Here is a 15,039-nt window from a genome sequence, read left to right as displayed (position 1 = left end):
TTCATACGGCTATCTCTTACAAGAATAAGAAGTATGAAACTACTCTTATAAATCAAGAACTTCCCTAATAACACAAAACATTCCATGAATGTTCCTAGAATGTACTCACAGGACATTCCAAACATTCCTGGAATGTCCCCAAATGCACACGAATGTCCCTGGAAAGTCCCTGGAATGTGCTGTGTCAGCATTTTAAATATTCTTAGAATGTTCTGTTGGAACATTCCATGAATGTCTACGAATGTTCTTTGGACATTCACAGTATATGTTTTAGACTGAATGTCTTGTTGGAACATTCCATGAATGTTCTTTGGACATTCACAGTATATTTTTTAGACTAAATGTCTTGTTGGAACATTCCATGAATGTCTACGAACGTTCTTTGAACATTCACAGTATATTTTTTAGACATTCTCTGAAATATATCGTCAGTGCTGTGACAATACCTCCTATATCTTTTTTCATGAGGTTTGCAGGAGACGAAAAACATTTTTTAAGGTCACCTCCTGTTTGCATACGTAAGTTCTGGCTTGTTTTGTAGTAAATAGATAGTTAAATTTACTGCAAAACAAGTCAAAAAATATATGAAAACAGGAGGTGGCCCAAACAAGTTTTTAGTCTATCTTACAAATCTCATGAAAAAACAGATAGGAGGTATTGTCACATCACTGACGATATGTGGCCATACCAAATAATGCATCCTTGATAAATATAAACATTTTTATTGCAAAAAATCTTTTCATACATTTTTTTAATGTAATTTACTGATATTCCTATAAAAAAATTTGTCACATTTGCTTTGTAAACCTTTCTTTTGCCTTTCATAGCCACATATTCCATTTCCTTCCTGGTTTTTTGTAGACCACTTCTCTCAGCTGATTCTAAAAGAAAATAAAATAAATGGTAATTTTTTTATCCTTTACAATTAACAATCAGAAGAAATATTTACAGGTAATAATATGCATATAATAATAATAATAATAAAATAAATAATAAATTAAATAATATTTAAATAAATAATAAATAATATTTAATAAAGAAAATAATAAAACATTTTGTATTTTGACAACGACGTCCGATGTGGAAGTAGAAACCATAATAAAGTTATTTTTTCAAGTAAATTCTGGCTTATTTCCCCATTAAAATAGTTACAATAATTACAAAAATGCCACAAAGAAATAGCTTTTTCACAAACTAATAAGTATTTTGTTTTATTATATTTATTGTTTTTATTATTTACTTTAACTTAAGATTATAACTTAATTCTTGTTTTCTATTTCTGATGTTTTTATTTATTTGCATTCAATATTAATCTGTTTTCTTGTATAATCTACTTCGCAATAATTATGTGATATATTAGACTTAAAATGAATTCAAAAATTTTTTGTAATTGGGCAACAATGTCAACTTAGATCTCTGATGTAGATGATGAAGAACAACGGTATCTACAGTTGGAAAAATGAAAGAATAGGGCTTTTCATCAATTGTCATTTGTTTCGAGCTTCTGTCATGTGTCACATAATATTAATATATCTACGTCATATGTCTTTGGTTTGTATCTATTATTGTATATACCAATAACGTATGTCGTAGATATATTAATATTATGTGACACATGACAAAAGCTCGAAACAAATGACTGTGAATGAAAAGCCCTATACCCATGAACGATCACATCAATCACTTATTTTGTATTTGCTATCTTTTTCTATTTTAGAACAAATAGAAAATGATATAAAAACATTAAAAATAAAAAACTGGAGAAAAAAAGCACGAAACAGATCAGAGTGGAGAAGAATCCTGGAACAGGCCAAGACCCAGAAAGGGCTGTCGAGCCAGTGATGATGATGATCTTTTTCTATAGGTAACAAACGTTTGTGATTTATAGAAAAAGACAGCAAATAGGGCTTTTCATCAACTGTCATTTGTTTCGAGCTTCTCTCATGTGTCACATAATATTAATATATCTACGTCATACGTCTTTGGTTTGTATCATTGGTATATGCCAATAACTTATGACGTAGATATAGTAATATTGTGTGACACATGACAGAAGCTCGAAACAAATGACTGTGAATGAAAAGCCCTATACAAAATAAGTGATTGATGTGATCGTTCATGGTTATAGGGTTTTTCATTCAGTCATTTGTTTCGAGCTTCTGTCATGTGTCACATAATATTAATATATCTACGTCATACGTTATTGATATAATCAATGATACAAACCAAAGACGTATGACGTAGATATATTAATATATGTGACACATGACAGAAGCTCGAAACAAATGACAATGAACAAAGCCCTATATTGCTTTTCATCGATTGTCATTTGTTTCGAGCTTCTGTCATATGTTATATAATCTGTGTATAATATTAATACAACACGGATTATACGACATATGACAGTAGCTCGAAACAAATGACTGTAAATGAAAAGCCCTATTCTTTAATTTTTCCAACTGTATATTGTAATTGTATTCTTAATTGAGTTAAGCATATTACCTGTGTGATATAAGCTATTGGAACAGCACAGTCTCTCAAACGGTTGAAAGTGAAGTTCTGTCAATATCTTTTTCTAAAAAATGTTTTGAACATACTGCTCTATTAACAAATCTGATCAATACTTCATGCCTTCTTTGCAGGATCTTCTGGAAAGCTAAAAATACAAAATATATGCATTACTGAGCATTATTAACAAATTTTAGTTTTAAATAAAAAATATGATTAATGAACTCACAAAATATTATAAAAAGCAGCTTAGAAATTGTTTATTAGTATAGTCGTTTCCCTAGCCACAACTGGCTAGTGATTTTAGTAGGTAATTTTTTTGTTTTTGGCCATTTTTGCCAAAATTACTAACTATTTAGTTATTTTTTTGCCAATTTTACCAAATTGTCAAAATTATTTACTAAAATCACTAGCCAGTTGTGTCTGAGACTAAGTTTAGTGAACCGACTAAACTCTATACTATTCATACTGTGTATTCATTAGTTGGTACTATTATAGTGTGTGGTCTACCATCCTGTTTATAAACGCATACATTAGCAAAAACACAAAAAAAAAATTTTAATTTTACAAATAATCCGTTTGTTATTATCTCTATTCACTATTTTAGTTAGGAATAAGCAAGTTTGTGGCTTATTCGCAATTATTAAAATAATAAATGGATATTTTCTGAAATAGGGGCATGCCTTTGTTTACATATTTGCATTATACTAACCTTTGAAACATTATTCCTGCAGATTTTTTATCTACATTGCTTCTGCTACTCCAACTGATTTTATGCACTATATTAATAATACTATTAAAGTTATTATAAAAGTATCCGAATTAAAAAATATTCTTAAAAAGCACAAATAAAAACAAACAACGATCACGCACGGCAAGGTGGCCAAGGCCAAGATGCATGTCAAGATGGCCGAAGCACCGAAGTCTGAAGTGAGGTCATTGGTCGTTTTTAGTCACGTGATGCCCTCTCTAAGCACCATGCACAAATACATGCGCCGTGAATTTGAAAATGAACATATAGGAACATTGGTAGTATGTTCACAGAATGTCTTATGGTAACATTCCACGAATAATTTAATCAGATGTTCACCGAATGTTCCCTAAATGTCCAGGACATTCAAATATTGATAGAACTTTGGTAGTACATTCCTGGAATGTTGTGTGTTGTTAGGGTTAAGCTGATCAAGCAGAAATAGTGATAAAAATAGATTTTCAAACCGTTATTTATACAAATTAAGGATGAATATTACATCAATGAAAATTTGTATTGCTATAGAAGCAAGCAGTAGTCATAGTAAGAATAATGTATGTAAATTTAAGTGGTTGCAGCCAACAGAGTCCCGTTTCTATTATGAAATTCCTGCTGAAAAGCAACTTCAAGATTATCATTCTGAACTATTTCGTCTGAAGAAAGTAAAAAATGTTTTAGCATCCATGAAATCAAGAGGATGCTTTAGAACATGTACCATTTCATTAGATGATAATTTGGAAGTGATTTATTTTGATTCAGATGGTGATGTGGTTTATCAAAATGAGTACCTACAACAGACCTTATTACCAGTGTATGAGAAGAAAGAAGCGATTGAACAATCTCCACCATTAGTCGAGTTGCTCCAGAAACTTGGTGATACTAGTATACCTAAAGTTGAAAAGAAAAATTACAAAAAAATAAAAGATGATTTTGTACTTCGAAATTTTGATGGTAAAAATGTTCCAATGAATTCATGGCTCAAGATCTTCGAATCAGAATGTTCGCGATGTGAGGTGGATGCTGATAAAGAAAAGATTTTGATTCTACGTCTGTTTCTTGATGGAATAGCAAAGAAATGGTTTGAATAAAAAATAATAACATTAGGCTTAGATAACAGTTTTGAGGTATGGAAAGTTAATTTTTTAGATAGTTTTTGTCAAACAGGTTGGGATAATCATAGAAAAGCTTATTCTTTTAAGTATGTAGGTGGTAGTCTTGTTGATTATGCATTTCGCAAAGAAAATTTATTGCTAAATATCAAAAATGATTTTCCTATTGATATATTAATCGATTTAATTGTGACAAATTTGCCAATTCATATACAAAATAATATTAATAGAGCTGAGGTTACCACAATAGAAAAATTGTTAGGTGAGTTACGAAAGTTGGAGAGTTCAGTTATAAGCAAGAAGAAAATATCAGAGACAAATCCAAATTTTGTACAAATACCTACCAAATTAAATACAATAATACCAAAAGAAAAAAGTAGTTGTCAATATTGTGATAAAAAAGGATTCCCTGGGAGGTTTCATCCAGAGGCAATGTGTCGTTTAAAGCAAAAAGATAGAAGGACAATACAAGAAAACAAATCAAATGATATTCAATATGTTAATAATATTGCTATACAGGAGACATTAAATGAAACGGTAACGGACCAAAAAAACTGAATTTGCTGCCATTGATCAAATTAAAAGTATTCCTAAATAATAGAGAATTATGTGGAATCTATGACTCAGGTTCGAATGTTACTCTTCTGAATTCGAAGGTAGCAGGTAAGTTGGGATTAGTTATTCATGAAGATAGGAGTATGTTTAAAACGATAAATGGCAGAACAAATTTTACAGGAAAACTAATTGCAAAAATGAAAATTAATAAAATTGAGAAAAATGTTAATCTTTTTGTAATTAATGATGAATATTTCGAGTATGATATTCTACTTGGAAGGATTCTATTTTGAATTTTCAAATGAAACAAGAATTTGATTTAGAAATTTATCAAAGATTAGATCTAGATATTGAAGAGAAGATTGAAAAGTTTAATCACAATGTTAATTTGACAGAATATTCAATAAACTTTAATGAAGGAATTCCCACAGAGCTTTTTGAAGCAAAATTAGAACATTTACAATCAGAGCAGAAAAGTAAAATAGAAATATTACTAAATAAATATGACAATATTTTTGCAAAACATAAATTTGATATTGGGTAAGTTCAAAATAATGAAGCTCAAATTAAACTTTTAGAACATAAATTTGTCGCAAAGAAGCCATATAGATGCTCAATAGAGGACCAAAAAGAGATAGAATTTCAAATTGGACAATTGTTAAAAGCAAATTTGATAGAAGAATCATCTTCGCCCTTTGCAGCACCTGTTACATTGGCTCTTAAAAAAGATGAAGGATCTAAAACAAGATTATGCATTGATTTTCGTGTATTAAACAAATTAATTGTTCCCGAACCACAACCTTTTCCATTAATTGACGAGATTTTGACCAAAACAAGGAATGCTAAATTCTTTACTACTTTAGATATAAATTCTGCTTTTTAGTGTATTCCAGTTCGGAATAAAGATAAATATGACAGCTTTTGTTACACAAGATGGTCATTGGCAATGGAAATGCTTACCTTTTGGGCTTAAAACATCACCAGCAATATTTCAAAGGATTTTAAGTAATATTAACAGATCAGTATCCGGGAATTAATTCCAAAATATTTAGAAATAATATGAAGCAGTTAAATATTCAACTGGTTTTTACAGCAGTGGACTGCCCATTTTCGAATGGTTTAAATGAAAGACTTAATCAAACATTAGTTAATAGGATAAGATGTAAACTAAATGAAACTAGAAGTAGAGCATGGACAAAAATAGCTAAATGTATAGATGAATATAATAGAACAGATCATTCCGTAACCGGATACAGCCCAGAATATTTGCTTTTTGGAAAAGCGGATCCGATTGTTCCCGAGGAACTTTGTGAAACAAGAAATGTATCAAAAGATAAGCAAATAGCTTATAAAAATTCAGTACGACATCATGAATATAATAAAAAGCTGTATGAAAAAAATAGAAAATTCCATGAATTTAAAGGAGATTGGGCATATATAGAAAATAAATCCAAACTAAATAGAAAAAAACTTGATGAAGTAAGACTAGGCCCATTTCAAATAAAAAAAAAATTTCAAATACTTTATATGAAATAGATATCGGATACAAAAGGAACGATATCAACTATTTTCACATCTCAAAATTGTTACCTTGTGACCAACCATAGACTTTCATGGTTTGTCATACCTGTTGGTGGGGGGATGTAAAGATAAAACTTTGTTTATTTTCAATAAAACCACATTTAGTTATTTTAAGTTATTTATAATTTTAGTTGGCATGGCTGTGTAACTTTAGTTTGAATGACACTTGTAAATAATTATTTGATAGTTGTCAAAAACTCAGAGTAAGAAATAGCATGTTCTTGATTCTCTTTTTAGGTTTGTATTTTTAAGTTATTTTAGTATTGTTGTATTAATGTTTATAATCTTTATTGTACATATTGTAAATAAACTCTTTTTAGATGAATTCATACGGCTATCTCTTACAAGAATAAGAAGTATGAAACTACTCTTATAAACATATACTCAGTAGCTCTGACAATATTCATATTTCATTTAAAGTACATAACACTCTTGGTAAAATCCTAACCAACACCAAAGACTCCATCCACTATATGAATCGCAGTGGTGTTTATAAATTGTCATGTTCTGACTGTGATGCCACATACGTTGGCAGAACTTATAGGTCTCTTAACAGTTCGAACTTCTGAACGCTTTAAACGTGACAATACTTCGGCTTTTTCCCATCATCTTAAAGTAAATAAACATCATCTTAAGGTTCCAGAAGGGGTTTCTTTGATCCACAACATTCAAGATAAAAATACACTCAGATTAGATTTGTATGAGGATTTGGAGATTGTCAAGGACATACGTACTAGCCCCAATTGTATTAATCGTCAAACTTCGTTAAGCCGTGACTTCACTCCTATTCACCGTCAATTATTTCCATAGTTTATAATTAACCTTTGTCACTCAATTCATAATTTTTGAAATACTTCTATTTTTATTTCCACAGGGTCCATGCTTCACGTGATATTTCTCTTCATTTTTCTTTTAGTACATTCTTTATTTTCTCAGCTTGACAACTCCAAATTTACACCTTTCACCTAATTTATGCATGTGACATAATAAACATTTCACTAACCCTCCATTCATTTACAATATATTATTCTCAACTATTTTACCTTTTATTCTAATTATATACAGGTTTTTGTTGTGGCTCGGTTGCTGGTGGTTATTGGACACCTCTAATAAACAATCCTTTAGTTCACCTAAGCCCAAATTTTAAATTGTCGTTATTAGTGTTGGTGATCATTGGACTGGTAGATATGTGTGTGCCTTTACGTGCCTCCTATCCTTTGTGGAGGTAAGTTCAGGCATATTTGTCTCAGTTAGTCTATTGACCACAAACATATTCATTCTGCTCTTTAGTAGCTTTGTTATACATAACAACTTAACATATTCTTTCAATTTAATTTCTGAATCTTTGCAAGACCTTCCTTTACTTTTTACTATATATTTATCACACCATTACCCATAATGTAATTCTGAGAACAATTTTGCCATGATTATGTGATCATTGGGCTGGCAGATATGTGCGTGCCTCCTATCCTTTGTGGAGGTAGGCTTATTATTTTCAATCTCTCTTCAAGTTAGACAACCATTAATTCAAGGCTTACATATTTTGTTTTATTTTATAATGCAACATTTCTACCATTCTTTTCACCCCCGTTTTATTTCCTCTATATTTTTATTTTTAATTTTATTTTCGCATAAATTCATACAACCATTTGGTACCTTATTATTATTTACTTCACACAATATCAACTTTCTCTTATTGTTGTTTTTATTTACACTTCAATTACATAAATTCAGTCAACCAGTTATACATCAGTAGTCTAATTATTTTTTATTTTTAAACTAACCGAAATTTAACTTCATTTCATTCCATATCATAGACTTTTTAATTTTACTTTCACATAAATAATTAAACCATTTAGTACTTTAATCTCATTTCCGTTACACCATAGTAACCTACTCTTATTTTTGTTTTATTCACCCTGTCTTATTTACATGAATTCAGGCAACCATTTATACTCTTAACTCTACACTGTGATTATTAACTTAAATTGCATTCATAACAGTCAAACTCCAGATCTATTCACTAATTCTTTTACCTTATATTTATCATCTAATAAATTTCTTTTTATTTTTTTATTTTTCTTTATTCTGTTCTTCTTTTCGAACAAGTGACGTCATTACCTTGTTGGCAAAATTTTCGCTTTCATAAAATTATCATAAATAATTTTATGTTACTATTAATTCAAATTGTTTATTCTCACTCATGTATTTAATAGCTAATTAAATTCATTTATTTAAGTAAAAAATATTTTTTGCATTTCAAAAATAACTGCATACACATAAAATTCCCTACCTAGAAGGTCTTGTCAATATTATATTTCAGTCTGTCACATCCAAGATGAAGACCACATTATAGTACCACTACATTTCAAAATTCTTTAAACATCGACTTATTGTCGCCGAAATGGCCTAATTATTGTAATTTTAAGGTCTTTTGACCTAACTATGTAGCTAGTTCCAACTACTTTGGATCTAAAGTAAGTAACCACATGTTTTAATTTTCCTAACTTTCAAACAGTCAAAATTCCATCTTGGCCTCTTTTAATACAGTGGTTTGCTTATTTTAGGTTTTCTACCTGATGATGGACTGATTGGTCCGAAAACGTTTGTGATTTTTGTACTATAGATGTACCCACTTCTATCCAATTTGGATTATTTTAGATAAAAATTTTAATAAATTTATATACCATTTACTACAAGTGAAGTTTTACTTCCTTAGTAAGTTTTTTATTATGGTATACAGCCAATGAGAGGAATCTTTTCCTTTATACTTTAATATTAATTTTAACTGAAAAACCCACTCTTTTTACGTGAATTATACACAGCGATATAAATACGTGCAATCGCTTGAACGACCTTTTAACTAGTTCAATAGTTTTCATATTATGTTGAAAACCAACTGAGTTACAATTACAGCGAACATTGTTCAAACGACAGAGGTTCCTCGTATCTTGTCTTGTCTCGCGGTTTCCTTGTTAATTTATTACTGGGTATTTGAATGTTTTCTTATTATAAAAATGAAATCTTTATTGCACTAAGAGACCCTAATATTTTACAATTATTGCTACAAGTAATACATTACATGGACGTTAACATGTTACACAATATATGGACGGTAATATTAAAATATTATAAACATAAAAAACATTACAGAAAATTAATAAAAATTGCACAATATGTACCTGTATAATCCTTACAAAAAAAAAAACAAATTTTACATAAAATCTGTGACATATTATAAAGTTAAATCGTTTAAATAACACAGTCAATGTGAGTTATAGGAGAGATATAAGTATGAGAGAGTTATTTATATGAGTTACCTGTAATAAGAGGTGGTTTAAGTGATATCGAATAACGACAATCAGCAAAAGATATTCGGACGATAACCTAATGTTAGCGTTTAGAAGATTAGCTGGTCCAAATAATGAACACGCTGGATGCGTTGAGCAGATAATAATTTATGATCTTAGGCTAAACAAGAAAGGCTCAACTACCTCGGTTCCCTTATTAAAAACAAAGGAGACTATGATTAAGGAATCAGACAGAGATTGGCTATAGAACATTACGCCAGCAAAAAATAAATTGTATATGCAGTGACTCAATATTTATGTGAATCTCTAAAGGCATTCCCAAAACTACGCAAGAAATAGAAATTACTACAGAAACATTGAAAGCGCACAAAGTAGCCGGCCCTGACAGTATTCCACCAGAGTTGTTAAAAGCTTTCTTAACACGTTCAGCCCGGGCATGTATTTTATTTTTATGAGATTTGCGGATCGGACATTACTTTTACTTAAATTATCAAATATGGGCCTTTAAATAACCCACAATATAATTTCCATTCAAATTTCGTCAACTGTCTATTATTTATGTAGCAATAACAGTGAGAGCCACGGATGTCTCACCCGGTCTGGGAGGCAGATGTCGTCCCAGTCTTGTCGGCACTTATTTGACTAAGTCACGGCGTTGATGGTTACTTGCAATTATTGCATTACTTTACAAGTAAGTCTTGAACCCATAATTTGAGAAGTGTTATAAATACGGCAGTATCTCTTCTTTTGAAGCTGAACAAGCTTCGGACAAAAAACTAAATGATGAAGTAATGTCAGATGAATATTGTGATTCATCATATTCAGATGATTTATTGATTTGATGATTACGTTGCTTCTGATGAAAGTTATTCCAGTGAATGTGACATGGTGCCAAGAAAAAAAATTAGGAAGGATAAATATGGTACATATGGCTGTTTTTTTTATTCATAACTTGACATCAAATTATCCTTATTTTGAAACCGCAAACACTGAAGTGTTCCGTTAGACCGGCATTATTCAATGCTATAATACATAATATTATACAGTGCTATAATACTGGCTCACGCAGTCTGATGTAAAATTTAGCTGTGAGACACCCGTAAGCTCACCCGGTCCGGCAAGATCACAACACCGTGAAACAGCATCTGTCTCACGCTGGGTTGAATGTGTTAACCAAAATAACAGAGATAATCAAACCACTCTTGTAAAGTATCTGGTAAGGGGAAAATTTCCCCCAAAGAATGGAAAATGGGGACTTATAAAACTGAAAAAGAATGACATTTCTGAATACCATAAATAAATGTTAATATTAACCACCGATTAACAAACAGTGTAGAACCGATGAATTTAACTACGCTATTTATACTATCCATATGCTTTGTGGACTTCAAGAGAGCATTCGACACGCTCACACCTATGACCACATGGAAAGCACTGAAGGAATTGGGAATACTAGAAAAAATAATAAATCTCATCAAAGAACAAACTATATAGTTATACAGAAAGCCAGGTCCTACACAACTGCATAACATCTGACCCAACAGCTGTGCTAAACGGAGTAAACAGGGCTGTGTTTTATCTCCCTTACTATTTAGCATTGTAGTGGACTCCATACTAACAAAGGTAAACTCTAATAGAGGAATTAACTCGAGATTAACAGACTGGAAGATCTAGATTACGCTGATGATATATGCCTCTTAGCACATACAAAACAGGACATGCAACTAAAAATAGACAGATCACAAGAAGAATCAAATGTTAATCTAAACATAAACGTCAACAAAACCAAACACCAAAAACCAGCCTATTGTAATGAATAACCAGGAAATTGAGAAAGTGGTGGAATTTATATATCTGGGCGGCATACTTGACTGTAACGGTGGTACAGAGCGTGATGTGCTCGAAATAATTAATAAAGCTCTTAATGCATGCAATATGCTTAATAACATGTGAAAATCCAGGGTTTACACATCTTCAACATAAATGTGAAATCTGTATTATTATATGGCTGTGAAACGTGGAAGATATCAGCCCCTATAGTAAACCCATTACAAGTTTTTATCAATACAGTGTTACGAAAAATTCTTCGTATATTTTGGCCAATCGAATCTGGAAAGAAAATTTATGAAACAAAGCCAACCAAGAAAATGTAATAAAACAATTAAGGCGAAGAAAAATGGAGACAGCTGGCCCGCACACTCCGTAGACCCCGAAATAACATTGCCAGAGCATCGATTTTTGACCCTTCGCTTTGTTATCGAACGTATTCGCTTCGTATCTGTTTAGTGTACAGATAACGAATGATCGATAACGAAGCGAAGGGTCAAAAATCGAGGTCCTGGACTGCGTTGTAGGTAGACCTAAAAAAAACTTGGAGAAGGACAGCACTGGAAAAAGGGAAAACATGGGAAAATTCTAGCTTGCAAATAAAGCACTACCGAGAAATAGGGTTGGTCATGCAGAAATATCCCAACAAAGTATAGTAAACTGTTACAACACATTAAATACTCATACAGAAGTAAAACAACTTTGTATATTGTGATTTGTATATTGGTATAAAAAGCTTATTAAAAACTATTAAAATGTCATACAAATGGATTGCAAAACGTTTTCTATCTGAATCCGATCATCTTCAGTGCGTTGTGCTTAGTAGATGAAACTAACACACTAGTAAAAGTGGTAACATCGATATATATATGTGATTTACATAGTATGACTATAAGAAATATAGCGACTCCAAGTCGATGTTAATAGATTATGTATTATTAGTGCTTAAATGCAACATGGTTCCCCGCTCGAATAGAACGCGTGGTTCTTGCCAGTTCAATGGCCACAGATCAACTCTACTGAACTGGCAAGAACCACGCGCTCTATTCGAGCATGGAACCATGTTGCCCTTTGGTCACTAATAGTATATAATCTATTAACATCGACTTGGAGTCGCTATATTTCTTATAATCATACTATGTAAATCATATATGTATATCGATGTTACCATTTTTAATAGTGTGCTAGTTTTATCTACTAAGCAGAACGCACTGAAGATGATCTCGTTCAGATCGAAAACGTTTTGCAATCCATTTGGATGACATTTTAATAGTTTTTAATAAACTTTTTATACCAATATACAAATCGAAGTTTTTTTTACTTCTGTATGAGTGTTTAACTATGGTATACAGCCAGCTACTGGGATGTTCTTTCCCATTGATTTTAACACATTAAATCTTTCGAAAATAGATGCGTTCTCGAATATTTCTCGAAGAAAAATAGATGCCTTCGAAATGTGGGCTTCCAGAAAAATGTTTTAAATATCAGACACAGAACATTTCATTAACATTTCAAAATTATAAAGCAATTAAAGGTCAAAACAAAACTGTTATCGACAAAAATAAATCAGTCTTATCTCATATACTTCGCATATACAGCGCTAAGAACAGAAGGCGAAGAAAAAAAATCAATGGCAGACGACCGCGAGGAAAGTCTTTCCTACGCGGGGTGGACCAAACCAGAGCAATGATTGACCATTGTATACATGAAGCTTCCCTAGCAGCCAAGCAGAATGATGGAAATTCACAATCCGAGCGATCAAGACATGAGTCACTTCTCTTTCGGAAGTCAATGAACCAAAGAAGAACAATGTCCTTCACAGTTATTTACAATTATAAATTTGTATGCTTTACTTCAGGGGGTATATTTTCTTGATTGCTGTTCAGCCTCCTAAGCAATTCAAAAGCGTTCCTTTTGTTTTCTTCCGTCCACTGCATTGGTTTAGGTCCACCACTATATGGTATATCTTTTGAATGCTTTTCGTATGAGCGAAACAACTGTTTCTGAGATGTAAGCGATGACTTATCAGTATCAGTAGAACATGAAACCCATTCACTGTTCATCATACTTTTGTTACTGGCTGCTTTGCAAGTTTTTGTAAATTTTGCGCTTCTTCTATTGAAGTGTATGTCTTTTAGAGGACTATGACCTTTAAACTTTATTCGTTTTTCTGTCACAGTTTTTGTAAACGTTACAGGCTTGATATTGTTTGTATTAGTAGAAGTAGTACAAACTATTACAGAATCACCAATACTTACATAAGTTGAATCAAGATCGGGTTTATCGTTTATATCTTTGTTGCAATTACATTTTAAGCCCTCTTTTAGTTTCTTTTCTAATAAGTATATCTCCTTTTCTTTAGATACTAGCTTATACTCCCGTTCTTGTAGTTCTTTTTCCTTTCTTTTCAATAGCAAATCTTTTTCCCACAATCTTTCAATATGCATGGAATGGCTGCCCTCATTTCTTTCAGCTATTTGCAAATGATGATTTTTATCACCTATCTTTATTAATAATTTATTTTTATGCCAATGTGTAGCTTTCGATAAAAGAGTTGAATTGCACAGAATTTTGTCAATAATCTTTTTTAAATCGCAACTATCTTTTATCAAATTTGTAACAAATGCTAAAAAATCTTTTGAATAGATATTAATACAGTTTTTTAATTCAGTTTCAAAGTTATTTTTCCTAAATTTTGAAAGACTGCAAATTTCAAAAAGCATTATTCCTAGTACACTTGATTTTGTAATTTTTGATTTTGTAGTGACATTAAAATTAAACAATTTAACATTGTACTCTTCATCAAAGAAAATATTTTCTATATTTAAATTAATTAGTGTGTGATTCGTTTTAATAAACAAGGCAATTTGATAAATAACTCTACATAAAAATTCTTCACAAATACGCGAATTTTCTCTTAAGGCTACATCCACAAGATTTCTGAGGGATCCATGCCTGCAATATTGTACTAGTACATATAGTAAGCTGGATTTAACATCTCGAATTAATTCATGGAAATTTAGTAAATGGGGATGCACCAATGTTGACCTAACTTTGATTGTTTCTTCCATTATGGCACATTGTTGCTTATTAAGGTACTGGAAATCAATTACATAACACAGATAATAGTGACCGGTAGACTTTTCTTTCACTTTGAAACTTCTTGTATCATTGTTATTTTCCTTATCCAATTCACGCACTATTTCATAATTGTGGATGGACATCTAAAAATTATTAAAAATTACAAAGCCATAAAGTACAAACAAATCTACATTTTGTTAAAACTTAAGAAAACGAACATTTTGCGTCTTTTAATTTCCCCGATATCTTTAAAAACAAAGAAAATAGACAATTTAAACAATGATAGGTAACAAAACTTTAAAAGCACAAAGAAACA

At 31.2% G+C, this 15,039-nt stretch overlaps 1 protein-coding gene across 2 annotated transcripts in view; it reads right to left on the bottom strand.

Moving 5' to 3' along the window:
- Window positions 1–9,505: 9,505 nt before the first annotated feature.
- Window positions 9,506–15,039, bottom strand: part of LOC114337463 (uncharacterized) — a 31,326-nt gene continuing 25,792 nt past the window's right edge. For both annotated transcript variants that reach the window (XM_028287905.2, XM_050653631.1), the window contains exon 2: window positions 9,506–14,866. In XM_028287905.2, the coding sequence (XP_028143706.1) occupies window positions 13,475–14,866 (1,392 nt within the window). In that variant the 3' untranslated portion in view covers window positions 9,506–13,474. The remainder of the gene's footprint in view (window positions 14,867–15,039) is intronic.

This window comes from Diabrotica virgifera, chromosome 6 (genome assembly GCF_917563875.1).
Source record: "Diabrotica virgifera virgifera chromosome 6, PGI_DIABVI_V3a".
NCBI lineage: Eukaryota > Metazoa > Arthropoda > Insecta > Coleoptera > Chrysomelidae > Diabrotica > Diabrotica virgifera.
The sequence above is the reverse complement of the archived record's forward strand: the minus strand, read 5'-3'. Positions and strand labels throughout refer to the sequence as shown.